The sequence below is a fragment of the Cladophialophora bantiana genome, assembly GCF_000835475.1.
Source record: "Cladophialophora bantiana CBS 173.52 unplaced genomic scaffold supercont1.4, whole genome shotgun sequence".
In the NCBI taxonomy this organism is placed as follows: Eukaryota; Fungi; Ascomycota; class Eurotiomycetes; order Chaetothyriales; family Herpotrichiellaceae; genus Cladophialophora; species Cladophialophora bantiana.
The window spans coordinates 798,940-813,439 of NW_015971578.1; the positions used below are offsets into that span (position 1 = coordinate 798,940).

At 51.8% G+C, this 14,500-nt stretch overlaps 3 protein-coding genes across 3 annotated transcripts; 2 read left to right on the plus strand and 1 right to left on the minus strand.

Annotated features, from left to right (window-relative positions):
* Positions 1-3,528: 3,528 nt before the first annotated feature.
* Positions 3,529-3,981, minus strand: Z519_03076 (uncharacterized protein; the record flags this gene model as incomplete). The annotated part of the gene is made up of 1 exon (XM_016760829.1): positions 3,529-3,981. The coding sequence occupies one exon, from the start codon at positions 3,979-3,981 to the stop codon at positions 3,529-3,531; it is 453 nt and encodes a 150-aa protein (XP_016622679.1).
* Positions 3,982-8,092: 4,111 nt separating this feature from the next.
* On the plus strand, positions 8,093-10,172 carry Z519_03077 (calcium/proton exchanger; the record flags this gene model as incomplete). Its single annotated transcript, XM_016760830.1, has 5 exons — positions 8,093-8,137; positions 8,238-8,573; positions 8,649-8,658; positions 8,744-8,901; positions 8,967-10,172. 5 exons carry the CDS (start codon positions 8,093-8,095, stop codon positions 10,170-10,172), a joined length of 1,755 nt encoding a protein of 584 aa, XP_016622680.1.
* Positions 10,173-11,541: 1,369 nt separating this feature from the next.
* On the plus strand, positions 11,542-13,721 carry Z519_03078 (uncharacterized protein; the record flags this gene model as incomplete). The annotated part of the gene is made up of 2 exons (XM_016760831.1): positions 11,542-12,509; positions 12,572-13,721. 2 exons carry the CDS (start codon positions 11,542-11,544, stop codon positions 13,719-13,721), a joined length of 2,118 nt encoding a protein of 705 aa, XP_016622681.1.
* Between the last annotated feature and the right edge of the window lie 779 nt (positions 13,722-14,500).

Consider the following 14,500-nt stretch of genomic DNA (forward strand, 5'->3'; position numbering starts at 1 on the left):
AATGAACTCCGGACTACGAGGAATCTCTCCACAGATAGTACCAAGTTCTCTTTCGGAAGTCAGGTGTATGAACTTTCGGTGGGCTTGCGCGTGTTGGGTAACAATCCAGGCTAGGCAGCTTTTTGCGGTGAGGAATGAATCAAGGGATCGATCATGATGACGACGGTGCGGCGTTGATGATGGATACAGGAGCTGGAAGGAGCAGATCACATCAAGCGGCAGCGGCAGCGGCAGCGGCAGGGGCGGCGAGGCTGAAACGGCGCAACAGATACTGGAATCTCATGTCACATGCTACACCTCACATGTCACATACCCAGTAGGTATCACATTTCCCACATCATATTTCCCACATCACATTCGATCCAGGTCCAGATGCAGAGCACGAGAACTCAGGAGTCTGGTCAAATCGCCAGGGTGGGAATTGCTCAATGCCAGGTCCGGCATCCTTCCCTTCAATAACGCATGAGGAATCGTTGAACGGAACTTCTTTGTATTGATTGTCTCAGTCCATTTCCCGTCAATACCCTTCGTTCCGTCAGTGATTGATACTCATGTACCTCGCAACAGATGCCCGTGTAAATACTCCCAATGCCCATGTCTGAGGCTTGCGCTGTCCGTCTCTCGCTTTTGAAAGTGTGATTCTGTATCCATGCGCGGGACCACCATCATGCTCGAAATCAAAGACCGCCCGCAGCCTCTGCTGACTGTTCCTCTGCTCACTGTTGTCAACGCTCTCCCAAGATCTCTCATTAATACCTCAACAAAATTCCCTTGATCATTTTTCGCAGAATTAAATCCACTTTGCTTAAGTATCCAAACCCTCGACTCCCTCGCTCGTCTTTTAGACACCAATCTCGCTCCAACTCAGGTCAAAAACTCCATCAACAGTCAACGACTCTCATTCTTTCAAACCAATATAACGCCTGCTCTTCTTCACAAAGAATTCCCTCACATTGTGGAGAGAAGCCACGACCAGGTAACTGACTGGAATGATTCATGTCGAAAAACTCTTCAGCTGCAAGGCCATGTCCAAGAAGAGTGACTGCTTTCCGGCCTTACTGCTTACCGCGGAATCCCCGGACACCGAATCCTTTCACCTCGTGTATCCGATGAATTATCCAATGTGCACTATTCATGGGGATGAAACGAGACTGCTGACGCATTGAGTCGTCCGTCCGTGGAAAATGATGTGATCATTGAGGGACAGCCATCGTGACCCTGTTCCTCAATAGAACATGCCGAGCACGTTCCTTGCCCTGCTTCTTTTCTTTTCTTTTTTTTCTTTTTTCTTTTTTTTTTTTTTTTTAAAAAAAAAACCCCCCCGTTCCTCTGAAATGCATATGGTGAGTTTTCGGAGCCCTTTTTTTTTGGCAAGTTGTTGTTCTTTTCCGTGTCTTTTTGAGGCAAAGGTGATTTTTCAGATGTTTTGGTATTTCCACGCTCGTGTATGCAATCAGTCGTTGTTCCGGCCACAGCAAAGTGCCAGTCAATTTAGAGTGCGTACAAGTTACTGAATGAAATCGTTGATCCCGCAAAGAAATTCAGACTCATGAACGCCGTCCCGCAAAGGCAGACCAATTCGGACAAATCAAAAATGAGTTAACAAACAAACCGTCAATCCAACAGAGCCTTAAAGTCCCACCCTACCCTAGGCAGGTCAACTTTATCTTGCTGAAGGTGTCTTTTTGTGATCAATAGAAAAACCAACAGTGTTTTCTTGTGGTCACGGGTGCTAAACCAGTTGGCGATTCGTTGGTGAAGGCCAGGCATCATTTGGTCGAGTGGCAACCAATTCGCAATGGAAATGTGTTTTCGACTTGACCATTGGATGGTCTCATGGACCACAGCACAAAGAAAAGGTGGATTTCCGAGCACGATAGGCCGACGCGCTCGCGGTAATCCAAGTTTAAGCAAACATCCTCGTGACTGCCAAGTGTACCCAGTACCGGCTACCTCGTACCGGTATCAAGCATTCGGCCAGGGTCTCGTTTGATGGCACGCCAACTCCTGGCCCCGTCTCAGGATGCCGCTGATCCCTGAGGGTGCCCGAGGCACAGACCGTTTTAGGCATCCGAGTATTGATTTTCCGCATGATCTATTCACGTATGGAAAGAGTTGTACAGCCTCGCCCCCAAGGCGCAATGCCGCTAAGTCTGAGTGCATATCTGAGCTGGTCGTGTGTATTGGCGTGGGCAACCACTATTCGTTAATGAGCATGCTCGCACAGCGGGTTGGATAGGTAGAGGTGCCACATTGGGTACCTCAATTGAGAGTTGCCAGGGTTTTCCAAGCTCGGTGGCCCTATTAAGTCAGGGGCTGCACGAAAAAGAAGAAACTGACAAGGTTGCTGCATGGATGCCGCACAATTCTGTATCGGATGTGATGAGTCCCCACCGTATTTTGGAGCGAAGTCGTGGGCACACAGGTCGCTAAACCGGAGGCGGCTAGCAGAGTATGACGGTGGTGTTGGCGTCCAATAATGCACTCAGCCGACCTAAGTTGGAGCAACAAGAACACCCTTGAACGTGTTGGCTCCATCAGCTTAAGAAATCCAGCTGGAGGGTGGCGATTGAGGTGGGCAGCCCATTATTAAGGTAGCTCTGCCCTCGCAATTCCCGTGTCGCATTCAACTTTTCGTTCATCATCGGGTTGTCGACAAGCTCAGATAATTTCGACAAAGCCGGGCCTGTCGCTTTGTCGGACTCCGTTGAAGATGCAAGGTCTCTTCCTGCACCTCTTCCACTCAGCTGTACCCTTTGGAGGGGTCAAGTTGTCAATCCAGTTCTCAACGGGCCTCAAATGTCGTTGCCTTTGATGAGATTGAGTCAATGGTTGATCTTGCTCACGATGCTCCATCCCACAGTGAATAGTATGTCGATATCAGCCTTGTCTAGGACTCTTCAGCCTCAGTCGTTGCTTCGTTGCCTTTTTGGCTGGTCTGGCTGCCTTTTCGCTTCGCCAACCGGTCAACTGGCACCCTCCAGTGGCAATTTTCTCTGCCAAGTCTCCGGATGATTGTTAATCCGACCAGCCGCAGCCTAGCCTAATCTGGTCAGTCTAGCCCACCATGGGCCTCGAGCAAGGCCCGGGGCAGTGACCAGTCCTCGGTGAGGTCGTCCATCCGCATTGGGCTTTTCTTAGAAGTGGGAGGTTGTCCCTGTCTGTCGTCGGCCTTGCCAAAACTCATTTTTGCATCCGGAACGCCGGAAAAATGCCAACATCACCACGTCATGGTGCTCGGCTGCACCTTCTTCGTCACTGTCTCGGTCAATTGATTTTTCATCTTCAGCTCTTGCATTTCTGCATGCCGACCCTTTCATCGTTCGGGTGAACCAGACAAACGGGTCGTATCTGCCTCGGTGCGAAAAGACGGCACACCCTTTTGCTTCTTGCCAATAATAACTGCGAACTCTAGGAAATTGAGCGAGCGACTTGCGAGGCAACTATCAGCGAATGTGGGCACCATTGTCTGACGTTCATACTGACCTGAGATGTAGCAAAGCCAACCAAATTCAAATTCCCCCCACTTCACAGGCCTCCCTGTGAATCGCGGCCGTGCGATTGCCCTGCGGATACCCGTTCCAGGTCCGCAAGAACGATATCTAATCTTGCTAGACTCTCCATCCTCTCTCTGGGGGGCTGTCCAGGGAAGTAAGGTGCCTCCACGCGAGGTTGTTGCGATTGCCCTGCGAATGCCTGTTGCAGGTCTTGAAGAACAATGTCCAACCTTGCCAGGCTCTGCATCTTCCTTTCTCTGGAGGGCTGGCCAGGGAAGTATGGTGCCTCTAAGCGAGGTTCTTGGAGCATGTTTCTCCTAGCGTGGCTGTCCACACGGCCAGATTCGGTTAGAGACGGGATGGAGGACATGATCGGTGAAGAGGGGGATGACATTTCAAAACTCGATCCCGACAGCGTCCTTGAAGAGGCTCGCGAGTCTGACTGGGAAGAGGTAATGCTCTGTGTGGAGGAACTGTCATCCATGTCAGTTGCGGTACATATGAATTATCTGGAACACCTCTAGAACATTCAGGTGCCCTGTGCGAGGAGCACAGGTTTCTGGGCACTACATGGTTCGATGGTCTGATCTCATGTTTGCCGCGAGTCTCCAAGTACCCTGAATTGGGTTCCCGTCGATTTGGAGTATAGGATTGACCGGTGGCTCGAGTCCTCTGTTCTGGTGACGGCCGCAGACACACCCGAGGTGCAGCCACAATCCTGACTGTGGTGCAGGGGGATAGCTATGTCCATGGCCAGTATGGAAATAATACTCACGACATTCTTGCGTTGCCAACGATTGTCGTGAGTGGTGATGGAGTGGTGGTGGTCGAGGCGATGTTTGCGTGTGCCGTTTCGGCCGCAGGTTGGTTTTCAGAGGTGAGGAAATCTTCACAGTCAGAAATCTTTTGCGGTTGCAGACCAGATGTAGGTAGATGCAGGAATAGTTATTGAAAATTGTCAGATGCTTCAGATTCTTCTGCATCAGCTGTAGAAAAGGGCGAGTGAGTGTGGTGGGAGTGCGTGTGCAGTTCAGTTGAGCTGTTTGATGGGTTGCAGGTTTGTGAGGGCGGAGGGCGTAGGACGGGCAAGGGACTAGCAAGAAGACCACACGAACTAGGACTCGAGGTCGCCGTGCAAGCTCGTCTTGTCGAATGCAGGCACAGCTGCCCGCTGTTTTGCTGACGGCCCATTAACAATACCTACCGAGTATTACTGGGTTGTACTGTGCCGTATCCATTATGCTGAAATGGCTACCTTCGGTACGCCGACTCTCCAGCTAAGATTGTTTCCAGAGGTATTGGTGTTTCATCCCAATGGCCGCGCATGAGGCCGCCATCCCGCCGCTTCCATTGTCGAGAAAGACATATTTCGCCACTCACATGCCCTCGATCCACCGCTGACAGCACCGCTGTTTGGGGGCGGCTCAGGACCTTCTGCTACATGTGCCAGACGATGTCGTAGTCGTTGAGCCAAGTGGGATGGAACTTTGTTATCGATGGGGAGGTAGGTGGCTTGCTTTTCGGACTGTTCTCATTTTCCTCTACAGAGCCATTCGACTATCGATTTCCTATTGACGATTGACCGTCGACGATTGAGAAGATTGCAGAGGGTGGGATGCTCTGACTGCTCAGGGATGCCGCAGGGAGCCACAACTTGGGCCGCTGCCAAATGTACATAATGCGCAAAAAGTGGACTAGCATCCAGGACATTCCTCGAGCACCCCTCCATTCACGGCGCCCATCGACCCTCCTTGTTCGTGGTCACCACCACCACCACCACTCACAGTAACGTGGCTAGTGTTGAGGCTCTGCCGGAGATTAGGAGAAAAAGTTTTCTTTTCTTTTTTTAAACCCATTTCTGTCTCGCTGTCACTGGCAGCCAAAAAAAAAAGGTTGGTAAGGGAAAGCACAACAGTTTTATATTATCACCAAAGCGAAAGGTTTTGTTTGTTTTCGTGTTTCTCTTCCTGCCCAACGTCAGAGCCATAGAGCCCCAAGCGTCTTCCCACGTGGTCATAATCTTTCAGGTTAAACAATGCACAATTGTGTAGGGCACTGTGGCAGGAGCAGGACGCAAGGGGCACAGAGATAATGGGTGCTCAGGCGATCCTAAAGGCCTACCTACAAGTGGGTTGCGTGGCTGTGGGCTCCGGGTGCGGGGAATTGAGGGGGGGGCATGTCTTTACTCTGCCCTCAATGCTGGTGACGCCTGCCGCGACCCAGTGTTCACAGGTAGGGCCAGTAGGTTTTTGGCTATTGAACGCCTAGGACAGCCAGGGATCGCCTGGGTGGTCCGTAGCCACACCCTTTAACCGCAGAGCTTGTCTGCTTCAGACCTGCCCAGGCGTGAATAACCGCCTGGCTTGGTGGGTATTACTACCATTCAAGGGTTGGAAGGATTCCTTATCGATACTATCTGGGTATTCATTCATGATACTGTAACTCAGATCGCGACGCGGAGCAGCACTCGGCAGTCAGTACTTGACACTGGAGGGGGTGTTTTGGTCATTCCCCATCATTCCCATTTTACCTCCCCTTGGTAATTAATCAATTCCGCCCTCTTTTATGTGTTCGTCCTTCACGGATGGATGCGTCCTTGTCGCCTCGGAGCCCTCCAGGTGACCCGGTTTGCTCGGTGCAACCACCCCGAGTTCCTGGACTTTATTACACGAGCAGCCAACCTTCTTGGGCAAAATGTATTTCGATTCGCTGGTGCCGACTGAAGTTCGGCTTGTTGCAGTCCTTTCTGCATCAGTAATCGGGGCTTTTGCACATTCAGGGTCAATGAGATCAAGGGGCCGCCAAGTTCATGCAAGGACCTTTCAGTGATGTACCCACACACGCTCCGCACATGACGCGCGCAACACCAAAGTCACAAACTGCCAATCTGCGCACTGGGAAACATGATTGGCCTCGCGCACGGTCAGCGGTCAGATGCGACGACTACACTTCTGTGTTTTGACTCATCCTGAATTTCACGCTCCGTCCCAGTCTGTCCCGAGCCTAGACAACCGATATCGACCTCTCAAAGTCCCCGGCATGGACCGCTGGAAGCCAATAATAACCCCCGAGGCCAACGCCAAAGGCCCTGACCGTTGCCGGCCGCATCTCCAACCACCATCTGGGATTTCCTACGCATTGATCTGAACCTAAAGGACCTCAGGTTCGGAGCCCGTCAATGGTGAATGACCAATCCCTTGACTGGCTGTGTTCGAACTTAAGTGGTCATGCACATAATTTGGTGACCAGTCTGGGGTTTTGACAAACAAGTCTGGATCCCGTAGGAGCCACTGGGACCGTCAAGGAAGTAGTACTTAATCCACAAAATTCCCGATGAGTGGAGACTCTTTTCTTTCCTCCAGTATTGTCGTCGATCATGGCTTCAATCCACATTGCGCGACCAGACCCGACCGTGGCTCGCATGCAGCGAGTCCACCCCTACCTTGACCAGTGCCACAACTTCGATCACTTGTATGCCCAGGTTCCCAGCTCCGAATACCACAAATACAGACAATCTCAGCTTAATCAAGTCCTCGACATTCTGATGACCCTCTTTGATTCGAATGCAGGAAGTCCAGCGCCCACTGGCCTCCTACGCGACTCTGTCCAAGAGCGGTCCGAGCTTGGTTGGTCTTCCCTCCGCAAAAAAAAAAAAAACCATCATGCACGGGATTCTGACAGGTGCCAGCATTCATCGGAGCCCGCCTGCAACCAACATGAGGGATTAAATCTGAGCTAAAACGTACTTCATCGTGGCATCTCCACTCATGGACTGTCAGGCCTGGTAGGGGCGACCAGCGAGATTGGCGGATCGGGCCGCCCTATCGTCTGCAGCCTTCACTACCCCGGAGCCTGGGGTGCTGTTCCGGGGTTACACGGCGACCCTGCTTGATCATTTGCGATAGGCTGCCTCATTTCAAAGTGGTCTGCGGCGGCTTGTTTAGGAACTGTCGCATAGTGGTGGCTGACATTGAACACAAGTTACGAGTTTGGGGCGATTACAGCACGGCCATTATCACCACCTCATACGGAGCGAAGGAGGCAGTTGGACTTCCTAGCTTGTACTAGTGTATGGCTGGTCAGAGTATATACAGGGTAATATATGGTTACAGGACGGGGTGCGTGCTTGGTTGTTGTGTGCGCTCTCATTTACGAGTCCAAGAGCGGAATGTCCACCAGCCAGAGTTGGGGAGGGAGGGAAAGCTGGCTGGCGTTGCGCTAACGAAATACCCTATTATTAACAGGGTAATTAGGGTAATTAGGGTAATTGGGGTAATTAGGGTAATCAGCCATTAGGGCTGTTATGGTGTCTGTCCTATTTGTGAGGTGCCTGGATCCTTACGTCATAGGCTCTCTAGTACGAAACCTTGTACAGCACCACTTACATGCAGACTAGCCTTGTTATTGGCTGGCACCTCCGTTCCACCTTCCCAGATGTTTTCCATCCCGTGTTTCAGTGCAAAAGTCCATCGTCATCGTCGCAGTTCAAACATTGGGTTTTCGTCTTCGTCTTGGGTTGATCGTTTCTTCTCTTTCAATTCTCTATTCTTTAATCCCAGTCAAGTGTCTGTTTTCCTCTTTCTGCTCTTTCAAAGATGCTGGCTGGTGGTTTCCTAGTCGACTACCCAGTAATAAGATGCGTATGCAGCCAAGCCACTTTTTTCCGCGCACACCTCTCCTTTCCTCGCTAATCTCTACTCAGATCGCGTGAGGGCATGGGCACATTCATCTGCTCACAAGCACAACTTCAACCCATGGTCGCCTGTTCGTGACAGTCATGGATCTTCGGCGAGTGAAGACCAATCGCAAAATGCAGATGCGGCAGAGCAGAAGAAGCCCAAAGGCTCCGTTTTCATTCGTGTCCTGGCCAATATCAAGGTCGCCCTCTTCCACAGCTGGGTCAATGTCCTCCTAGTTTTTGTTCCTGTAGGCATCGCCATCCACTTTGCCGGAGTCAACCAGAATGTGGTCTTTGCCATCAACGCAATTGCCATTATCCCCTTGGCTGGCCTTCTTACGTTCGCTACCGAAAGCGTTGCGCATCGGCTGGGGCCTACTTTAGGTGCTCTCCTGAATGTAAGCTTCGGGAATGCAGTCGAGTTGATCATATTGTAGGTCATTCAACTCATTCTTCTTGAAATCTGCTAACAGAATGCAGTATGTACGTCATACTATCCCCAACCCGTGGGCAGAGCTAAACCTTCCAAAGTATTGCCCTCGCCAAGGATGAGATTCGCATTGTCCAGGCGTCCCTTATCGGCTCCCTTCTCGCCAACCTTCTTCTGATATTGGGTATGGTCTTTTTGATCGGAGGCGAGCGTTCCAGGAGCAGATTTACGACAGTACTGTAACTCAGATGTCGGCTTGCCTGCTGGCGCTGGCAGTCCTCAGCTTGCTGATTCCGGTGAGATCGAGTTCGCGCTGAGTTGGGTTCACAATCAAAAGATGCTAGCTAACTAGGGTTGTCAGACCGCCTTCCACGCGTCTTTCAGTGACCTCGAAAAAGCTGACCACGCAGTCATCAAACTCAGCCGAGGAAGTTCCGTAATTCTTCTCATCATCTACGTTCTTTATCTGCTCTTCCAACTAAAGTCCCACGCATATCTTTACCAAGGAACACCGCAACATATAATCGACGAGGAAGCTACCCCAGGTGTCCTTCAGCGTCTCGACTCCACAACCTCTTCACCCGCCAGCTCTTCAAGATCGTCTGCTACGAGTGCCGGCTCCCATCGGCGTGTGAGCAAGAGACTGAGGGCAAAGCTAGACAGGAGGAGGGAGGTGAAGACTGGGGTTGAAAATGACGCGGACTCTGAAGAAGCTGTCGTGAAGCTGGGTCAGAACGTGACTGACGACCAGGGAGAAAAGACAGTGGAGGCACAAGAGACCAAGTCGCGGGATGCGTCAATGGAAGGCATGCCACCCAACCCTCCAGCAGCTTCAGCAAAGGACAAGAAACCAAATATAGGGCCTCGCGGGCTCTCTTTCCGCCCCCCACCAGTTTTCCGATCGTCGACACATCCTTCCCCCAGGGGCAAAGAAGCAAAATATCTTTCTCATCCACTTAGACATTATCAGTCAGCGCCCGATCAGCAAAGCCAAAGTCCGGGGGCTGCGCGGATCGTTCGTCGCTCTTCACCAACAAATTCACCCGCACAAGAAGACGCTCCGCCCATGAGTCAAACAGCATCGATCATTCTCCTACTAGCCTCTACCGGTCTTGTCGCGCTGTGCGCAGAGTTCCTTGTTGGAAGTATCGAGCATTTGGTGGAAGATTCCCCGTTGTCGGAAGCGTTTATTGGTCTAATCATCCTGCCCATCGTCGGCAATGCTGCCGAGCATGTCACGGCTGTTACGGTCGCCGCCAAGAACAAGCTTGACCTTGCTTTGGGCGTGTCGCTCGGATCTTCCATTCAAATTGCGCTCTTCGTCACTCCATTCGTAGTCATTCTGGGGTGGATCATGGATAAGGACATGTCTCTCTACTTCAGCTTGTTTGAGACCGGCTCTTTGTTTGTCTCCACCTTCATTGTCAACTTCCTGGTCCTAGATGGGCGAAGCAACTATTTGGAGGGTGCACTGTTGTGTGCATGTTATGTGATCGTTGCTGTTGGAGCATATTTCTTTCCCGATGGACAGGACCAAAGTTCCCTCACAAGCGGGCCCTCGAATTGATGGTGTGCTTCCCTTACGAAAGATTTAGAGGCCGTCTTTTAGAGGCCGTCTCTGCCTATGATTTGTACTCCACGAGACTCGAATTACTCGTCATTATAGTCGGGTTAGCTTTTGCAACACGCCACATGACCCAGAGTGGGTCTCTATGCTGCAAGGGCCTGCTTTGCGGCGAGTGGCGAATGCGTTTCTGGCCGATGCTCCAACAAACGACAGTTTCGATCTGCAATCGGCGGACAGTCCAGGTATCGATGTCTTCACGGACACAATAAAGGGTCAATATCCGATGACCTGTAAGCACAATGGCCGAGGAGATGACTATTTTGCTCTTGGCATCTTGCTGCTGCTTGTATCATCAGCATCAGCACTGGTGAAAGTCATTCGGCATACAACAAAGGAGACAAACTCTTTGACAGATCCGCTCATCTGGAGAGATATTAGTTGGGGAGCTGCAGCGAATTCAATACTGTCATTAACAAAGTATCACGTGTCGAGTTCCCGGCGATGTCCGTAGTCTCGTCGGCATCTGCAGACGCGGCTGAGCAATACAGAACAAAGAACGCAGTTCCTGGTTGCTTGAAAGAGCCAATATACACTCTCTCCTAGAGCCATTGCCGGCCCCTGGACAGGAGTAAGAGCTCCAATCAGAGAGGCGGATAGTTTGGTGGGCTCCTGTCGGATAGATAATCCGCTACAGACAGCCACAGCCACAAGGGACTCAGCCGGCTGGAGCACTCATAACTCATCTACCAATAGTGCCATCACCATTCGGGAAAGACAGAACTTGCAACTGGGACTGTTACCGAGGAGTCGACATGGTTGATATAGGTACTCCCCACGCAGAGAATCTGACCATCCCCAAGCAGGCAAGGCCGATCTTGGCATCTCGTGTTGCTGACTTGGCGATAGACGCGATTTTGGGGCTTCCTCCTTTTTTTTCTTCCACTTTTCAAATTGGTCTGCGACACCAATGCCTTGGGTTCGCTATTTCGGGGTCCAGGATCCTGTCAAACTTCAGCAGACAACACCAAGCCTTGGCAGGGCCAACAGCCCGATCGCATCTACTGTCTAGGCACTTCGTGTTTGCGGCGACAGCCCAACCTTCATGCAAGTTGCGATTGGGCAACGCACCTCTATACTTCTGATTTGTTTTATTTGAGGTAAGGTGGTGATGTTAGTCTCTCTCTCGGTTGCCATGTCTCAATTCAGCGCTCGATACTACAATGCCGGCCTCGGTTCTGCTGCTCTCTAAATGTGTTGGGGATACCTGCAGTTTCTGAGAATGACCATGGAACCTCCCATTCGGGGGCATCACCTCCCTTTGGATTGACCTTTGGCTCTGTCGCTACTTCTCGTTTCCTCTTGTCTCACCATGTCGACTATCGCAGGAGCCTCTATCTACACGGGTGCTTGGGTCGACTGGTCCCGTGGAGTCGTGGTCGGAAGCACCATCACTCTTTCAGCCCGCTCAGCCTCTATCCTAACGGCGTTTCTGGCTTTGTTCGTCGCAATAGTAGGGTCCTGTCTTTGGAGGATCCTCAGCTTCATCATCCATCAATGTTCCGCCAGCCCCTACGCAAAAGATGGTCTGCATCATCAACACCAATTGGTTTTTCGAAACACCGGTTCACCGTTCGAAGCTACGAAATCCTTCGCCCAAATTGCGTGGTATTGGCGGAGGAATGGGCGAAGATCCTGGGCTCGTTCCCTTCCTCTTGCTTTCTTTGCCATGGGTTTTTTGCTCGTGTTCGGTGCGGCTTCCATATTGACCTCACTCGTTACTGGAGCCGCAGGAGCTCAACGATTGATTATCAGTGATGATTGCGGGTACTGGTCTTATGATCCGGGAGCTACCCTCGAACAGCGCACACTGGCTATGCAATACAAGGATCTGAATGACACACTTATGGCGGCCGAATATGCACGGCAGTGTTACGATCAAGATGCAGGCTTGAACAAACTCAGCTGCAGCATATACGCAAACCAGTCTATTGACTGGACCGCTGGAGAGACAGATTGCCCATTCGACAAGTCTATCTGCGCCGTTCCGTCAGCATTCAGAATGGATACAGGCTTGGTTGACTCGCACACTGATTTAGGAGTCAATACACGACAATCAGACCGAGTTGGATTCCGCAAGGTTACTACTTGCTCGCCGTTGAGCGTAGAGGGGGACTTCGTCTCTGTTGTCATCTCAACTGGAGAGGATGGCCTGGGAGTGGAAGGGGACCGAATCCGACAATATCACTACGGGACGTACGTCGCTGCTGCCTACGACCCAAATACAACCTACACATACAATCAACATGCTTTCATCGACGGCTTCGGATATGAATTGAAGTAAGTTTCTACCCTAACAACTAAACTACAGAGGCAGTTCTATTAATGCGGACGACACATAGCGCCATCCAAGTTCCCCTCGACGACATCGGCTGGCTCCCTATCTCCCAACTCGATCCTGAGGACGCCGATCTCACAATCATCTTTCTAGCCTCCAACGCGATAAAATACAGCACCCCGAACTCGGACCCTTTCTTCAGCGCGAATTTTTACGTTGAATTGGGAAGTTACAACGGTGTGAATTTGTCTTATTTCTCTGCGGATGAATTTGTCTCGGTGATGGCATGCGCAGATCAATATCAATATTGCAATCTTGGCGATGGGCATGCCGTGGCCGTGGACGGGTCGAAGTGCACTCCCCTGACAGGCTACCAACAAGCATGGACAGCGCTCAATTCGACGGCGCTCAACTTGAATGGCATGCAATACGGGGTTGCATCGCGCATTGCTCTGAACTCCCGCGGCCTGTCCACCTTCCATGCGATCGGTGGGCGCGGTGCTCAAGCCCTGCGTGCACAGGATACCATTTCCGACCACGTCCAGCAGGTCACTTTACCAGACAACCAATGGCACGTTGAAGTAAGCAATTGGTTTGCTGTGAGTCTTGCACGGCTGCAACATGCTCTGTTCGAATACGCGGCTCCCAGCGTGGCGAAGGTGGATATGCCCATAGGGACGTACCTACAGGTCCCATTCGACGAAGTGTCGAGAGCGATGTGTCGTAGCCAGAAAGTCTCGTTGTCCGGGGACACGGTGAGCTTTAGCGTGCTAGGAGTCATCATCATCCTAGCGGTAGGCGGAGCGATCGTTCTACTTTACTTGCTCATGGAGCCAGTCGTGGGCTGGGTACAAACCAGAATGCAATGGGGGGAGTTTAGGAGAGTGAGGTGGGTAATGGACGATATGATGCAGGTCCAGAGGATGGCGTTTGAGGGGGCCGGCATGGGCGGAGAGTGGACCAATTTGGACGGGAGCGTACCGGTCACGATGAAGAAGGACGTAGTGTTTGGGGGTTTGGGTGGTGTTGATTTTAGAGCGCCGCGATTGGGCCACGGGGGGAAGGTAACAGCCATGATGAACATGGCGACCTACGACGAACCGACGCCCCTGTTCCATGTTTCTCAGACGCCGGTGTACTACAAGCCGCTGCTGTCGCAGGGATGGTCAAGAGAGGCCTCGGTGGATGCAGACATGCCACGCCATTTGGTGTGAGATACCGGGGGCAAAGACGACAGCCCGGTCTGATGAAACAACTCTCAACACACGACTGCTCTCATTGAGACTAGTAGGGCCTGCACTGTACTACAAGTAGGTATACTGTATGTCGAGACACGGAAATGGACACGGAGTACGGAGCACGGAGCATGCAGCGACGGAGCAAATGACTCACAGTGAATAGACGAGAAGCCATTTTCTTTTTGGGCCCTTCTGGCCCCATACTATGTAGCTATCCGGCACCATTCGGCAGATGAGGGAGGCACGTCTTACCCGTCCTGTTACTTAGGCGATCGATCCCAGCATCCATTGAGGGGCTCGGGGCGTCGGGCGTCGGGTGTTGGGCGGTCGATGATACAATATGTGCTCCATACCCGTGGGGTGCTTGGGGGTTGTTTTGTTCAAAAGACATTGTTCTTGAGAACAAAAAGCTCGAGGGACAGGAGAAGGCCGGGAGAACTCTCTGGGACTCCGTATTCAGGCGGTTGAAAGGAGATAAGTACGCACACAGGCACCGACATACAGACCTCCACACTTGTGCTCGGTACAAGCCTCGACCGGCAGATATACGGATACGACGCCTCGCGTGGCCGGTGGGCTGGCGGGGACCGATACCGCGCCAGACGCTGACCCAGTGCCGAAACCCAACGTTTCGCCGGCGGGTCGTCCGCGTGGCTCTGACAGGGCAGGCCCAGCATATCGTCGTCAACAGCAGAGACAGCGGCAGCAGCAGGAGAAAGCGGACGAAAGTTTAAAGACAGACACCACACGCTCCC